The sequence below is a fragment of the Acanthopagrus latus genome, chromosome 24 (assembly GCF_904848185.1).
Source record: "Acanthopagrus latus isolate v.2019 chromosome 24, fAcaLat1.1, whole genome shotgun sequence".
NCBI classification, from domain to species: Eukaryota; Metazoa; Chordata; class Actinopteri; order Spariformes; family Sparidae; genus Acanthopagrus; species Acanthopagrus latus.
In genome coordinates this window covers 4525107-4542916 of record NC_051062.1, presented here as the reverse complement: position 1 = coordinate 4542916, position 17810 = coordinate 4525107, and the positions used below count along the sequence as shown (strand labels likewise).

Below are 17810 nucleotides of genomic sequence, written 5' to 3'. Positions count from 1 at the left end.
AACGAGAAAGACAATACGTGCTTAGGTGCATGTATAGCATTTTTGCCGGGGGGATGCTTTGATGTGTGCATGCATCCTAAGGGGGGATATGGGTCGGTACAGATACGGTTTGTCACCACACACACACACACACACACACACACACACACACACACACACACACACACACACACACACACACAAACAGGCCATGTTGTGTGGTAGCAGGGTGGCCTAGAAAACAAAGCAAAGAGGCCATGTTTTGATCACACGGCCCGAGGAAAAGAATTCACCCTGTTAAAGTGCCCGTAAGCAAGAAACTTGATCCCGCTGTCTGACCTTTTGAACTTCTTCAGAGAGGGCAAGCAAACGAGGAACTGCACTTGGGGGCAAAGTACAGTCTGATTGTGTTACATAACAAATATACAGTGACACATTTTCTTTTCTTCCTGCGGATCTCTGAACTTGAATCACCACCCGGCTGACGTGGGAGTCAGGAGGGGGTAAGAAAAACACAAGCAAGACGTAGCCTGTCAATTTAAAGCAGCCGGCACCAAATTGCACATCTAGGCTAATAAAAGCGACAGGGAAATTGCTGCCAGCAGATTTCCTCCAAATCTCCCCAGTAATTCCCCATGAGCTCTGGCATTACTGCCTCACTACCCGGCCTGAGATTAACCCCCCCACCCCGCACCACCACCACCCCCACCCTTGGACACAAAGCGATGCGGCACAGGGCTTCACCCTGCCAGTTTAGCCTCGTGATTTCAATGCTTGAATCGTCCTTTTGATGTCTACAATGGTACCTCTTCTTTTCAGATGTAGTTCATTAGCTAGTAGCACTGTCCAGTAGTGGTATTAAAACATATTGTGTGTTGGTTTCCTTTGTATATTATTATTATTTTTTTTTTCATCATCATCATCATCATCATCATCATCATCATCATCAGAACTTTAAAAGATCCATAAATGCGTGATAAGCATTGGGGTGTTTTTTAATAGTCTTCATAACCATTTGTTCGAGCAAAGACAAATGCACCCGTGATATGCAATTAGCGCTGAAACAATTTGTGGATTAATCAGTCAACCAATAGTCAGAAAAATTAAGCAACAGCAATTTTGATAATTGATTCTTTCAAGTCAATTATGGAGCAAGAACACAAACAAACGTTAACTGATTACAGCAACACAAATGTTCTGTTGTCCTTGTTCTGTACCACTGAGTATCTCTAAAGCAAAACTCTTGCCAAAATGCACCCTAGGCTTTTTTTGTAAATGTACCCGAGTCAAACCTTCATATAAAAGCATAATTACGATGAAAGAGGCACTTTTAAGATTGACCGTGTTTTTCGTTTTCAGGTCAAACTCATTTTCAATGGAAGTGCTACAGTCACTTTTACGATAGCATCAAAATTGCTATTTTTAAAACAGTAAGAATGCTCGACACAACATGAAACTTTGCTCATAGTATCACCAGGGTCTCTACACATGGACAAGGAGTTTACGAAAAAGAAAGTTTTTGAGCAACTCACGTAAGCAGATGGTTTAACATGGAGGAGAGTTAAGATGGACAGCTCCTAAAGCTCCTGAAGTTTTAAACTGTTCGCAGTGATGAAGTACAGTATCGTTACACAAATGCTGCACTTAAATGCAATTTTTGAGGTTCTTGAGTATTTCCATTTTCTGCATCTTTCCGCTTCCACCACTATATATCTTGGAGGCATATATTATACTTAGCTACAATTAGTTGCTAACTTTAGTTACTTCTCACATTACAAGCTGCATCTGAGCTAAAGGATATAAACAACATCCACTGATTCCAGTAATCATAACAGTTCTGAATATCAGGGTGCCCATTAGCTCAGTTGGTAGAGCAGATGTCCCGTGTGCAGAAGCCTGTTGCCCTTGATGCAGCAGGGTTCAAGTCCAGCCTGTGGCCCTTTGCTGCATCCTTATGCACCAAAACAGTCATCTGACTGTGATGGCCATAACTAGCTAATACAATTTTACAGCCTACATGGTTAAACAGGGTCTAGAGACTAAACAATGAACATTAGTTGTAACGTTACATGCAATCAACTGTTGATAAATGGCTCGTGATCTCTTTCTACCCCGCACTATAGAAAATCCCAACAGTACAGCCACTACAACAGCTGTACCCACTTACTTCTCCTCCTGCGCTCCGACTCCACCTCATCTCTGTCTCCACTCCACTCCCTGAACCTCTGGGTCAACCGGCCCTGCTGCGCCTCACCTCTGAAAGCGTTTGACCTAGACCCGGTGTCCAGCCTTGTGCCGAGCCGATCGGCATTCAGGACAACATCCCGCCCGTCTGTGCACACCGATTCAAAGCAAGCTCTTACACTCCCAGCCTACAGTGCATGAAGAGACTCAGCGGGACTCTGCCTCCACTCTGCACGCCAGTGTTAGTGCACAGCAACTGATATTACAGATGCTTTTTTAAACTGGTTTAGGAAGCCTAATCTGTGTTTTATGGATTCTCTTTCTTCTCTCACTCATGCTGTCTCACTCTCTATCTCTATCGACCTATTGCTTTGACTCAATCTCTCTTACCCTGTCCGCCCTTCTTTTACTTCTCTTTCAAAGGCAGAGAGCAGGGTTTTTTGTTAGCCACACTGGCTCTAGGGATGACAGAATTGGTCAGTTGAGTCAGTCCACTGCTTTGGTTCAGACTCCCAATATCCCAACTATTTTATACATACATTCACAGTAACCAGGCAGGAGGATTATCTCTAGTGACTTCACTGATCGCCTGATTTTTCATCTAGTGCTACAAGCAGGTCAAACATTTTGTTTATCCTGTAGAATATCTCATCATCGAAGGTGGATTGATATAAGATTTGTATATTTAAGCAGCTTTAGGTCTGATTGAGGAACTAACACAAAGGCGCAATGGCTAGCTGTCCTATAGACAAGGCCAGCCTCTGAGGTCATCGGCAGCTGGTCAGAGGCATCACTCTGTGGAATAGCCGAGTTGTTTACCTGCAGAAGGAGCAGCAGGGTAAAGGAGGGGCAACAGGCCAAATTGACTGAAAGACAAGCGAAGGGAATGGGAGTAGGTAGTGTAATTTGATCGGTGCATGCTGGGAACTCATCAGTATGCTACTCATGTCTGCCCCCACCCCCTTGTGCAACACACACACACACACACATGCACTCACACACATATGTGCAGAAGTTTCACAAGGATGGCAGTCAAGATAGACAAATAACAGCCTAATGTAATCATGTAAACACTCCACACTCTCATTGTGCTACATATTCAGCAGTCCACACACAAACACATGCACACACTCAATGTTATTTTTAGGGCTGAGTATTGAACCCCAGTACAGCTAAATATGCCATCAGGTGACAGGAGTTGGCATGAAATACCTGGTTGGATTTTTAGATTTGTTTGCTTCAGGGAGTTGGGAAACTTTTTTTTTTTTTTTTTAGCTGTAGATGATTTTATTTTTGGGAAGTTCTTTATTTAACACCAAAGGACCATACCAAAAGCAATAATTGACATGTGTCAATTGAGGTACATCACTTGAAATTCCAGCACCACAGAACTAGCAGTATTTTAGGAAAATGTCGCTATTTATACATAGTATTTATATTCCTCCTTCAGGACCTCCGTTGTGCCTGAGGATTCCCCAACACGCACTTACTCATAAACCCACGAAAAGCTCTGTGTCTGTCTTAACATCGCTTCGACAGTCTCCCCTTCTACTGCCTCCTCACATTCACGACAGAAAATTATTAAATTTATCTCAGTATTTTGGAACTGGAATAAGTACTCACAATAGCTGAATTTGATCATTACCGATGAGAGATTTCACAGCAGTTTGTCCTCACAGGGCACAGCAGGGTGCAGTACCACAGCTGTAATATTTCTCTCTCAGTCTCTCTCCTTGTGTTTTTTTCCTTTTAGCTCTGACCAATGGCTGCGGCTGCAAAAAAGTAGCTATGGTCTCTGAGTCCTCAGTTGAAGCTTCAGAACTGAAACAAAGTGGCAGTATGGGCGTACAGGCAGTGTGACACACTTCATAATGCTTTTGATGTGCACTTGGCCATTTAAAACAATAGTTGTACCTCAAATAAGCACATCAGATGTTTTCAGTGCATTCAATCCTGAATGAATTAAGCAGATTTTGCACATTTGTCTAAGAAAAAATAGGTCAAAACATGTTTATGTTCCACACACTGAGGTATCCGAAGGTATTGTAATGGTCCTGAAACTTGGGAATTGTAATGCCACTGATATGATCTGCTTTTTTCGTATTTTTATCTCAATATTACATTTACTGACTTTTTAAAAGCACTCTCATAATTCATTGTAAACAATGCGGTCAAAATATCTTTTGGGTAGGGTATCTATCCAAAAATACTGGATCCTAGAATTCCCATAATGCAACACAACAACATATTGTGTTACATCCTGTGTTACACTTACACACCTTCAGTCACACTTGAGAAAACTCATACGAAACACACATTTCCCCTCATTTCATTCTGCCCCTAAAACTACATCTGAACTGATTACGTGGGCATGAACGGAGCCTCTGATACATTATATTATTTCAGATTTTATTGGAAATCATGCTGATACAGTATTTGCAATATTTGTGTGGATTATCACAGAGCGTCCTGATCGCACAGCGGATTTTGGGAGTGCTGCTTAAGTCTCCATAGTAGAGAAGCTACTAGTCTAACAGTGGATGAGGCAAATAAGCCCAAAAGCTCCTAATGTGCCTGCTGGTTTACAGATTATAACAGATGTTTGTCAGTCTGTTTCCGTGGTGAAATGTGGTGGCTGCAAACAGTGATAAAGGGTTTTTTTGGTGAGGAGTGTGGATCACGTCACTGAGTTGTTGGTTGAAGATTGTCAGAAAATACTTTTTTTTTTTTTTTTTTTGCAGTCTGGCTCTGCAGGGGTGATTTTTCCTGTTATATCAGACCCTATCTGCATCTTATCATTATTCTGAGCTCATATAATGCCATCAATGAAAGGTCACTAGACATCAGTGGCTTTGTGTTATCCCACTGTTTTAGACATCAAATGCACATGTTTTTCTCATTCATCATAAATGCGCAAATTTGCACTTTTGTGGTATTTACAGCATGAAGTGTACCATGAAATATGGGCGCATACTGATTCTCAGTCCCCCCACTGGCAACACCACATGATTGACAGATCAGCACTTGCACTCTTAAATTTATGCACACACCATGATTTCCCCCCTTTATAATGTTTTCCGGCATAAGGTCATAATTTACCTTGCCTCCAGTTACTTCCTCTTCTCCCTCCCTCCCACCGCTTGATAGCATTGCTCGTAATTTATTGTATTGTTTTTAATTAAATGGATGGCAAGGGGGTTTAAGTGCCCGGCAGTTCCAAGACGTGCCATTTCTTATCTGAAATTCTAAATTCAGCGCACACCTACTGTAAAAGCGGGACTATAAAGCCGAATAGGTCCCAAACTGCTGCGCAGCACGTTCGAGGTATTGAACAGTTAGACAAATGTCACCTTTAGAAGAGAAGAGCGGGGATAATAAAAGCGACGGCTTGGTAGTGGTGAATACAAACTTCACAGACATCAAGACACCACAGATACACAGCTCCAGCAGTCTGGCATGTGTATTCTCAGTCTGGCATGGAGGATCAGAGAGGAACCAGCCTTGGATTAGAGAGATGCAGCTTCGATAAAGAGGGAACTTTAAATTAAATGGAGTCACAGCAGGCTCAGCACAGCAATACTTCCTTCAGTCAAAACATGTCTCATGAAACGAGATTACAAGAGGTTAGGGGGATTGTGAAAAAAACTGTTAAAATAACTAATTGCTTGAGTCCACTCTGTGTGTGTGTGTGTGTGTGTGTGTGTGTGTGTGTGTGTGTGTGTGTGTGTGTGTGTGTGTGTGTGTGTGTGTGTGGAGTCCAGAGTAAACCTTGAAAGAGTTCGGTCTGACCACCAGAGTGCTTCATAAGGAAAATATACTGCAGCAAGGAGTTGTGGGTGGGAACGAGCAAATCAATTTGATTATCCACAGTCCAAGCTGAGATGTATGTCGGAATAATCGGAGGGTGAGCTATGGATTTGCAGAGTTTATTCTATCTGACTGGCGTTAAATGTGATTTCCCCATATATCAGGTCACTGGAGAGAATGCCTCAAAGGTTATTTGCTCTACGTAGCCCTTCACAAGACTCTGATTTTATTCCGATGGCGATCTGACATTCAGCAATCGCAGCCTGATGACCTTCCTTAACCTTACAGCATTAAAATCTTTTATATTGCAAATGCACCATTCAGTCAGTCATGTCAGCGGCCCCCAAGGAGGATCCCTCGCTGCCTTTTTCATGGTAGATATTTCCTATCATGGTGACATTTTGATGTCCCCAGACACTCATGTCAATCTTAAAGTCATTTACCCAGATGAATACATGGAGGGTTTTGAACCCATTTTCTCGTCATGGCATGTTTATCAAATACACATGATGAATTTTATTATTTTGCAGTCCACAGTTCCAACATGCACTGTTTGAATACATGAACATTGATTTATTTATCTCCATATGTTCATGCAAATTAGAAGGGCAGAAGCATACGCAATACAAATCACCGTGCATACCGTGCCTATGCACCAGAACACCACACACTTGCCCCAACTCGCACACACACACACACACAAACGCCCAGGCAGGGATCTCACACTGTGTTTTTCTGTGAACATGACGGACAGGGAGAAAGCAGCAGGATGCTGTGTCGATGATGCCTGCTCTCACCAGAGCTTTAACCTTTTCCTCAGCGTCCTTCCTGCAGAGACTCTCTTTTTTCCTCCCGGCCCCTCTGTCACACAGTCCTATTGTTTGTCTCTTTTCGTGATACACTGGCACTCATTTTAGAAACCTGCTTATGCATAAAGCTCTCCCAAGACGTGCTGCGAGGCATGAGAGAGAAGGGAGAAAGGTGAGGTAGAAGACAAGGAGAGGGGATGAATAGGATCAGTGGAGGAGGGACAGATGAAGAATGAACAGTGAAAAGACAGAAAATATGAATGGAGTAGTTGAGATGTTTGACAGTTTTGGTGGCCAATTAGCATTAGCACCTGTACCTGTTAATAACACCTTAAATAAGTCTATAAAGTAATCAGTCAGTTGACGAAGAAATTCCAAACATACTCAGCAAAACATTCAACTAGTGATGAGCATTTTCACCGTTTTTATGTGCACTAAACAATTCATCAGTTAAGCTTCAAACTGCATTGATGGATTCAAACTTCCAAAACTGTTGTTGTTTGTTCTGTTTGTGCCACTTTGAGGCAAAGAAACACATGACAAATGTATGTCCAACATTCACGTCATTAGTTGCTTGTTTGTCTTTCCACCTGCTGTGCATCTGGTGTACATTTATCAGAGCTTAAATAACCTAAATAAGATGTACATCTGCATGCTGCTACTGATTATGAGGTTGATAAGAGCAGAATAAAACCCAAACAGTGAGCCTATAGGGGCTGAAATACTGCAGAGTTGGGTGATATTTATGGGTCAGAACAGTTTGGTATGAAACATTTATTTGATTTATTATAAACATGAAAAAAAGAGATGTAAGCGCGGCTTTAATCAATAATTAAAATGTTAATTTGCAGCATTAAAATCTATATGAAACCATTAGCAAATCTCTAGCTTTCCCCACTGGAAAAAAACAGATTTTTTTAGTGATTTACACATGCGTGGAGCAGGCGGTATAATTTATAGAAAAATGTGATGCAGCAGCGACTCCTCATTTCCACATGTATTTTCAAGAGAACATCCCAGTACATGCACTCCTACCACTGGAGAGCCACAGTCACACCATGTAAACCCAGTTCTCCACTTTTCCTGCCTCCCCCCTGGAGAAATGTGATGCAATGATTTCCAAACCCACTAACTCCCTCCCTCCCTCTCCTCCCTCCTTCGGCATCAGCTAGATTCGAGGTGATAAGTTACAGCAGCTTGTCCTCCCGCTCTTTCAAAACCTGCTCCACTCATTCACTTCACGTCGCCACCTCAGTTAAGTTTCCTGACTTCCTTGTTCATTCGGCTCACACGCGCTACAGATATCCAACACAGTGCCTGCCGAAATGCTGGGGAAAGCACCTACAGTCCTGATCACTCTGCTGTGTCCTGTTTTCATTACATGGACTCCCAAGGAGAGAGGGTATGGATATAGCAGCCCTCCCTCGCTCTGCACTCACTACTCTTTCTCTCTCTCCGTCTCATTTTTTCCCCTCACTCACTGAGCACAGTAAGCTGTCTTGATCTCGGCTGGTGAGTGTGCTCCACTGGACCATTTAGGGACTAGATTCTTTTCACTGATGGCTTAGGAGACAAGGGCCACTCTGCTGCAATAACATACATCCAATCAGTGCTGTGGTGAACCGCTGGACGTGTGAACATACAGCATAACGGATTAAAGCCAGAGTGAGAGCCTGCCCACATGTGTTTTATTAAGAAACATTTGGGTTAGAGTCGGAAATAGGTTTTTATTTATAAAAGAAAATGATACATTTAACCAACTAGTATTTCTCTTTTCTGTTTCAACTTAAAGTCATGCTTTAATTTTGGACTGCCAAGCATGAGCCATCGTGCCCAAACTCACTAAGCCTTGCCAGACGAGTGGAGACGGTTGTGGCAGCGGATTCATCCCCGTAGTTTTTGAGCGAGATGCATCATGGACTTGGCCTAGAGACATTTGAGACTACATTTAGAATCCCAACCAATAACTGACAAGTAGTTTACAGCCTTCATGACCTGCCTGACACACAAAGTTGGTTTGGCAGGAGGGTCCAGAGACTTCCAAGATCACAACCATGCAGTCACTGGACATAGAAATTGTTAATCAATGCAAGAGGGACACGCTTTAGCTCAAGGGTTCCATCTGAGGACCTTTGTTGCATGTCGCTCCACATCTCTGTCTTCTTAACAAAGGGCCTCAAAAGAAAATAACTACATGATACTCTGTCTATCAGGGCCTCTAAATGCATCCTTAAGCCAATACTGATCCTCACAGTCCTGAAGGACACTCACTTTTGCTTATGATTTCCAGGAAGTTATTGTGCAGTCTGACCCTAGCATGACTCCTTCTCATTCAGCTCCAGAAAATGTAAGATGAGATTCTTTAGGTTTATGAGTCAAAGTGACTCCCTTCACTTTGGAGTGCATTTACCCTGTTTTTAGCATGTGTTAGTGTTAGTAACACAATTCTACACTGCTGTAATTTGTCATGAATGAGCCAGCCTTGGGCCCAAAATAGCATTTGGATGGTTTGGGCAGCCTCCTGACGGGCAGCCATGCAACTGCCATGAGTCACAACATTCCATCATTAACAGGCAGATTCGAGTGTACATAAGCAAGGCGGGACGGAGAATGGGACGTGCACTTTTTTGCAAAATTAACGTTAAGGTTGACAGTCATGCCGCACATTCGAGGAGAGAGCCGGATGTCGAGAATACTGCAGTTCTCCTGTGTAACACTTTCGAAAGGAATTCATTGCAAGCATTACCTAAGTGGGCCCAAGCTGAGCATCTAACCACAGGGAGCTTCAGCTAGGAAATAGGACTGTTGGGGGTGCGGGCACGCTTCAAAGGTGACCCAGCAAGGCCTCAGTGAGCCTGCTATTTAGTACCAGCAGTCTCTTTCTTTCTCTCATTGTCTTTATGTGTCTTTTGCTTCCTCTCGACCACATTTTCCACATTCTTCAGCTCTCTGGCTCTCCATCACTTGCTAAATGAAATGTTGCCGCTTCGGGATTCTCTAGATGGCTTTGTCGTTCTGCACTAAGCCCGGGAGGAAGTCCCTCCTCTGTCTGCATAGTCGTGCACCAAAGCCTAGTAAGCGTTCAGGTCCTGTTGGTGCCTTCCTCACTGTGAGGGAAGATTTTCTTTTAATTCTCAGCTAACAGCAACATGAGTATTTCAGGCTCAGGATCAGGTTGGGAAGGAAGACTAGGATTTAGACGAAGTTTCTACTTTACCTAACTCTTTGTATTCTGTCATTGGAAGTGACAGGCCCCTTTCAATGGGTAAGAAAGGAAACATTTTTTTGTCTCTGAGGACTAAATTTGGTTCAGTAACAAGATAAGAGACATGACTTGATGAATGATTCTGTGTAGGACCTAGTATAAATGACTGATGCAGAACAGCTACCAATTAAGATACAAATTTTGGTATACCTCATAAAATCTGCAATGCGCCACAAAACCATGAGCATCTCCATCAAAGCCGATGTTGCCATCACCAGCTGATGCTTTTCTAATCATGGTATAACCTTGTTTCCTTCCTTTCAACATTGCATTTGTCTAATGTTTTCTAAGTAGCCTTTAAGTGTATCATTAATGTCTTATTAACTTTTCATTAGGAGAATCCAACTGTGACTTCTCAACACAAAGTTTAACCAACATGAGGGTTAACATCGGTAATGATTCTGTACCGGATTGCACAGTAATAATAGGGGTTGCTTTTGTTTGAAAGAACATTGTATTATGAGAACATCAATGTGAGAGTGCGTGTTGATCTTTGCAAATGTCATGATCTGTTCCACAAGACTCAAATTGGACTTGTTATTTACCCCACCCCCAGCCTGCTTGTTTCCCTAGCCCTGAAATATTCAACAGTACCACCTTATACGATTTTTAATTATGGCATGTCCTCGGCAACAGTAACACAAAGCCGAGAAAATCATAATTTCACAACCCATCATTAACTGTTTTTTTTTTTTTTTTTTTTTTTTTATGATAGCCACATCTTAACATGCTTATATACTTCAGCAATACAACTTAAAAAATGCGTCTCTGTATGTCTGCTTTACCTGCATTAATTATAGGTGAACGGCTCAGCGATAATGAGGTGCAGTGCTAAGGATGAATATCAGGAGACTGACCATACGCAGGGGGGACGTAGCTAAATCAATACTGAACACAGCACAGTCAGTGTGATTGGAGAGGTTTGGAGCTGTAATAAACAAAACAAAGTGAATGCTGAATAGAGAGACAATTAGACCACCACATCTGGCAACGCCAATGCAAGTGAGTACCCAGCCACTGCAATTACAAGGCATGCATCACTCATGCAACTCTTTACTGCCCGGATGTTGTTCTGGAGCCGAAGATGAAGATAATAGTCACTCTCATTCAGAGTTGATAAAATGGTTTCAGGAATTGCTTCATGCTGCCCAGATGCCCCGCTGAATCTGGGAAAACCCCCTTTCCACCATCGACAATCATATTATCTGCTGATTCAATTCCCGGGCTTCTTCTCGGCCCAGATCAGTCGCTCGCTATCCCGCTGATCACAGGCTACAGGGCAATCTTCAAGTGCTTTTATGTCGAGCCCAGACCTTTGCGTTAAAGGAAGGCCTAATTAGAGAGTAGAGGGAATATCATTTCAGGCGGAAGAAGGGAGAAAAGAGTTTTCCACCAATGCCAGAAGTGACAGAAGTGTCATTCTGACATTTTGAGAAGTTTTGGTTGTGCTGTGAAAGCTTACTTGCTCTAAGGCTTTTTTTTATGATTGAAGAAACACCTTTAACACTCAACCTTGATCCATTCAACATTGTACAGATTCAAAGAAAAGTCCCCCAAAAAAGTGCCTTAGTAAGGTGTTGAGGCCAACTTGAGCCTCCAGGATAGCTACACTGCTGCTTGGCATAGGTTGTCCATTTTCTCCCAAAGATGTTTCCTCAACTGATGTCTAGAGAGCATGGTCTCACACATCTGTGTAAAGTCCTCCCTAGGTTCCGTTTGGTTTCTGATCTGGTGACTGTAAATGCTGTAATTCAGTGAGTCCCTGAGCACTGTGTGTAGGCATCTGTATGTGTCTTCCATGAATGTATCACCCTTACTCATATCAGCACGGTTTAGCTTAAATGAGGAAGATGATTTAGGGGCATGAACTCGTCCATACCTGTGTTTTTGTGTGTTTTAACGCATTATCTGTGAATCAAGCACACTTAACATTTAGTTGCAGTTTGGAGCTTTTGATAATTTCACACAATTTTCCACAGCAGATTGGTTTTTGCGCAGTTGTCATGGCACTGTAAATTTCAAATGTTCATTTTTCTGAGTACTTGAGTTGGTGAAAAACAACATGTTTTTTTATGCATCTTTTCTTTCAGACTACTGGAAAGAAGCGACTCAAACTAAAAATGAAGGTGTTTATTTTATGGTTCATTTCTGTTTGAGAAATTAATGCAAATGAGCATCGAAAATGAATGAAATTTCACAATATAAGTCTTCGAAAGCTGTTTTCCCAAAATGAGTTTTTCCTCATGATCTGAACCAGATAGCTCCCCCATAGAACAATTTAGTCCTAGAAATATGGCTTTTTTTTTTTTCTTTTTTTTTGCTATGCAAGGTCTTTTGCGGAAGATGGTGTGTGACTGCTGTCCTGACATTGGTCGGGAGTTCAGTCCACCAACTGAGGTGCCAGAACTGAGAAGATATGCAACTTCGCTGAGCAACCTTTGTTTGCTTTGGCAGAACCAGCTGGCCAGCTGATGTGCTTGTGTTGGGGCGTGTAGTCTGACCAGCGTTTGGAGGTAGATGGCTGCAGTTCGATTGACAGCCTTGATAACCAGCCCTTTCTTCTTAATAAGATGACTACTTATTTGCATATTTCAACATAAAAAAATCTGAGAACTTGTTATACAAGAAATAATTGTTTTAATGAGAGTAAGCAAATGTGTAAGCTTCATGGTGATGTCTATTTTAAAAATTAGCTGTCACCTTATTGACCTGCTGGGCCCTCCATCTGTTTGATGTCTAAATGTGGATGTCACCTGCAAACATGAACTTTAAATCTTCACAGTGTCTTTACATTTTTATGTATTTGTCCTGCACAATCTTCCAGGCTGCCTGTCTTATCAATATAGTTTAAAAGCCAGCACAGGGCTCAAACTGCCCTGCAGATTTCTGATCATTTAAAACTTTTACCGTTTGCTATTAATTGCCAGCTCCATTGCCTCCCATCTCACCAAAAGCATTAAAGCTATTTGTGTCCTCATTCCTGTTACGATTGCGAATGCCCTTTCCAAAAAAAAACTCTGAAAAGCTTAGTCTCTTCCCTCTGAAGTATTATTCCTGCTTGCTGTAGGGCTTAATTTATTCAAGGCTGTTAAAAGCAAAAAAAGAAAAAAGAAAAGAAGAGAAAGGCTTCCCTACTCAAGAGCTGGATTGTTTGGATCTGAATGGGAAACGCTGGTAGATTAACTTGACATGGATGGTGCACACACTGCATACGGATGTACTGATCTGTAATCTATGTAATCTTCAGTGCACAAGGGCAATACGATGCTCTATTCACTCTGTGTGGGAAGTCTTTCTCCATGGAGAATGGTTTGTTCCCTCTGTTGTGTGATTCCTCTGTCTAGCTCGTGTTTTTTCTCGGCCCCATCCACACTGACATGCACATATGCCCCCTTTCCCTCATGTGTGCCTCTGTCACATGCACACAGATGCAGTAGTGCATACATGCCCACTCTCTCTCTGTCCCTCTGTGCGTCTCTTTCCTGGCTCCTCTGTGCTGTTTCATGATTTCATAGCTTCCAGTCTGTCTGCTTAGCCACGGGAATCTTTGCTGACGTCTCCGTCCTGCAGCCACAGCCACAGCCACTGAGAGAGAGAGAGAGACACTACAGAGGCGGAGGGAGATAAGAGAGAAGAGACAATCGCATTAAGACTTACTTTGCCCCCCTGACCAAGACCAGAGGTTGGGATTTGGATGTTAGAATCTCTGCATTTAAGTCCCTGCATGGCTGTGCATTTCCCGAACTGAGCACGCCACCCTTCGTCCGCGCAAGGCCTAGCCGCTCGCAGTAAAGCCGTAAATTAGCACGCAGTCGTTAAGGAAGCAACATGCAGCCATATGCATGGAGGAGCCCCTTGGAATAAGTCTCGGAGAGTGACACCGCGGCTGTTGTCGGCACAGCAGTGGAGCTGTCAATGCTACAACACAACATGCTGTTTGGATCCGTGGGTGAAGCCTCTTGACATCAAAGGTGGCACACAAAAGGATCTGTGTTTCCTTTTACCGTTGTCTGCACCTGTCAAAATGGTGTGTTTTGTTTTTTTGTTGTTGTTTTATGTGCTCCTCCTGCACACTGGCCCTCCTACTCTGTAGCCCCACAGAGACCCCTGGTGGAGCTGGGAAGTATAGCAGCATTTGCATGCATGTGTGGATATGTGTGTGTGGTCCAGGACCCCCAACACTTTCTCTCTTACTCCCTCTCTCTCTTACACACACATACAAACACAGCTCCTCAGCTCTGGACAATATTTTTTGCTCAGTAAAACCATCCACCAACTCGGGGCCTTTTTTTTTTTGAATCCCAAAACCAGATCTTCCCGGTTAACATTTTTGCTATTATCTGAACATGTTGCACTAGAGGGCCAAATTAGAGCAGGCCTTGGTAAAATAAAATCCCTATTATCTTTGAACTAGCAAGTACCCAATTATACGCCGCAGTTATCTCCCATCTCACAGACTTCTGAGTCCTCGCCACAGGGCCAATGAGCAGGGATTGCTAATGAAGAGATGCTGAATCACCTTTTTGCCTTCCTGGACGCACAACTGGTGGAGCCCCTCTTGATCATAGGCACCTTTTTTTTTTATGGATCAGAGTCATTCTCAGGCTTTGATGATACAGCTCTTTTATTCCCCCTGGTGAGCCTGTCGCAGAGCAGGCCACACACTCATGGATGCGCCGTCGGCTGCAGCATGCGTGTGATAAGAATGAGAGGTCTCTAATCCTCGGCAGAGAGAGAAAACAGGTTTAAAAAGGCGGTTTATCTTACTCCAGTCAGATAGAATGTGTGTTGAAAAAAATGAGCCGAGCAGAGAGGAGAACTCCTGCTGATGTGAAGGCAGGGGGCTTGTCTGTTGATATGTGTTTTTTGTGCACTTCCCCCTTTGTTCACACAGTTCTCATCATCCCAGGAAGCCTATCTGCACGTCACATTGAATTCTGGTACAGAAAATTGACCTCAAAGCTCTTTATAACTGAATTTTGTCTCTTTTTTTCCTGGTTTTTCCAGACCGCTTTCAGTCTTGCTTTTCCCAACTGGAATTTCTTCCGTGCTTTTGTCTCAACTGCTTTAACTTCAGCTGTAACTAACATGTGAAAAACACCCTGAGAATCGACATATTAAGATATTGAAGCAGTTTCTCACAGTTAGCACACATATTTTAAGCCAGTTGAGTGAGCAGACATAAATTAAGCCATCATTACCTTTCATGTCTTGAGCGCAAAGTGTGCATAAGTGCTTCAAACTTTAAAGCTGCACTAATCAGTACTTCAACACTAACAATGACAAATACAATGTTTTCGTTCAGTCTCATCATTTTCAACAGTGTTGTTGTTTTCCAGTAACAGCATGTGGGTAATTTCAGCAACAAAAAACCCTGATAAACCAACTGCACACTACATACCCATTATTGAATGGCAGAAGAAGTTAGTCACAAGCCAGTGAACAGATAGCATGTAGCTGCTACAGCCACTTATTTGCTTTCCTGCTCTGACTGACATCCACAGGAGAGAACTCTCATTAGTAATGAGTTGGTGCTGGTTAAACCATTTGTGTAGTACGAAGTACAAAGCCTTGTTTGATTCTGCTCGCATTTGTCAACGTTTCTGCAATACAAAGTCAATAAAAACTTAACACTCCCTCTAGGGTTGGACAGAAACCCTTCATGCTTTTATTGTGAAACCCTTGCAGGAACATGTTGTGGAAAACTTGTTGACTTACAGGATTCCCATCTGCAGGTGAAATGTAGCTGCAGCCATCTATTCTTTTTTTGATGCTGAACTTCAGAATATAACGTTGACTAGTTGGTGTTGAGAAATTAAAACATGATGTGACACAGTTGCCCTGATGGATTGCAGTACTGCTACATTGTCATTCATGAGCTCACATAATGCTTCACTCAAGAACAACTGAGGCTTGAGAAATTCAGTATTTCCGCCCAACCCCAGCTATTATTTTGTCTCATCGCGGTTTGTAGGTTTCCACCGGAACCTACGTATCCTAAAATGGTGGTGATGATTGGTTAAATAACCACCGTCGCTATGCAGCCTTCATTGAATCATCCAACTTTACTGTACTCGCACTTCTTCACAGCTCTTTGAAAAAGCTTAGAAGTGAAGTGGAATTGCTACGATTAAATCAGGGCACAATCAAGCACTGAAGCATTGACCTCCACCGGCAATGAATAAATACTCTTTTATTTTCTCACTGAAAAGCTTTGCATATAGCATCTGTGGAATGAAGGGTGACTCAATCACAGTCTAGTACAATAGACCCACAAGGGCAAACAGCATCCCCTCATTGTCACAAATACTAGTAAAGGTATGCAGGTATGATTAAGTTGATGATGTGCATTTGATCTCCGACTGTGTGAATACAAAAGGGACATATATGTAGGCTGTATGAATTCATTAATCATGCTAATCACTGTCCTTAAAAGCTTTGGTGTACTTTTTTGTTAAAACATTGTTTTAATTGTTTGCAGTGCTTCCTGCAGAATATGGTGATTGAAATTTAAATTTAAAAAGTGTGGTCTGTCAGTGAAGGCGGGGGGTGCTGCTGAAGAGTATAAGAGCTTTTATGAAGGTATAGCAGTGCAAAGTTGCCGTGGAAGAGTGTTGAAGAGAGTGTTTTAAAGTTTAAGAGGCCGTCAGGGAATTAGAAATGGGGTCTGGGATGGTTTAAGATGGTACCTCTGGAGAGTGAGAGACTGTTTTAGGAATTGATAGAATCAAGGAGGCTGTTATGGAGGTTTGAAGGGTAAAAATTGTTGTCTGGAAAGAGAAAATGTGTTACAACAGGAAGCACATGTAAGTACAGGTTTTCGGGGATGGCACTCATTGATGCGGTATCACTTATGACCAGATATACACCACCCAAGGGCATAGACAGAGGGTATCGATGTTGTTTATTGAAAGTAAAGATGCTGTTCCCTGCTGAGCTGCTGGCAACCAACACCTGTAACTAAGATGCTGCTAGAATAATGTGGGGGAATTAGGTGGTTATTGTGTACATTCTCCAAGTCTGTTTCTTTTCTATGCTGCACATTTTAAGTGGTATTATTTTGATGGTGGTGCAAAAAACACAGGACAACATCCTATGGAGATTTAAGTGTGACACACACACACACAATCATATCATATGGTTCCTCCTACTCCTCCGCGTAACCAGGTGTAACCTCGAATCCTGTGTCTTTTCTCTCACAGGAAGTCCCGTCAACTTGACGTGCAGAGCCTTCTTTGGATACAGCGGAGACGTCAGCCCGCTCATCTACTGGATGAAGGGGGAGAAGTTCATTGAGGACCTGGACGAGGAGCGGGTCCAGGAGAGTGAGATCAAGTAAGACTTTGAAAATTCGCTGATTTTTTCAATCCTAACTGTTACTGGTGAGTATGGTTTGTAAGACAAGAACTGACACAACCACTTTATAGATTTGGTGAAATTAACATGCAAAATGAACCAATATGAAAGAAAATTATGCATGCACAGTTAAATATATTAAATGTACATGTCTTCTAAAACTCTGAACATTAGAACAGGCATTGAACAGCACATTATAACAAATTCATGAGGCACTTCAAAAAGCTCCAGTGCTGAACTGGTAAACACCTATTTAAACCCAGTTACCACAACTGTGTGACCACACAGCAGCACATGGAACAATAAAGGGAACTCTTCACTGCCAAGCGACCATTTGAATGATTTTCATGAATGTTTTATGTAGCTGTTTAATAATGTAGACAGCCATGCATTCTTTATCATGTACAATA

The 17810-nt window shown here is 42.4% G+C and overlaps 1 protein-coding gene across 10 annotated transcripts in view; it reads left to right on the top strand.

Moving 5' to 3' along the window:
• LOC119015607 (interleukin-1 receptor accessory protein-like 1) overlaps positions 1-17810 on the top strand; it is a 298993-nt gene that overhangs the window by 251263 nt on the left and 29920 nt on the right. For all 10 annotated transcript variants that reach the window (XM_037091778.1, XM_037091773.1, XM_037091776.1 and 7 more), the window contains one exon: positions 17247-17379. In XM_037091778.1, coding sequence (XP_036947673.1) covers positions 17247-17379 — 133 coding nt within the window. The remainder of the gene's footprint in view (positions 1-17246; positions 17380-17810) is intronic.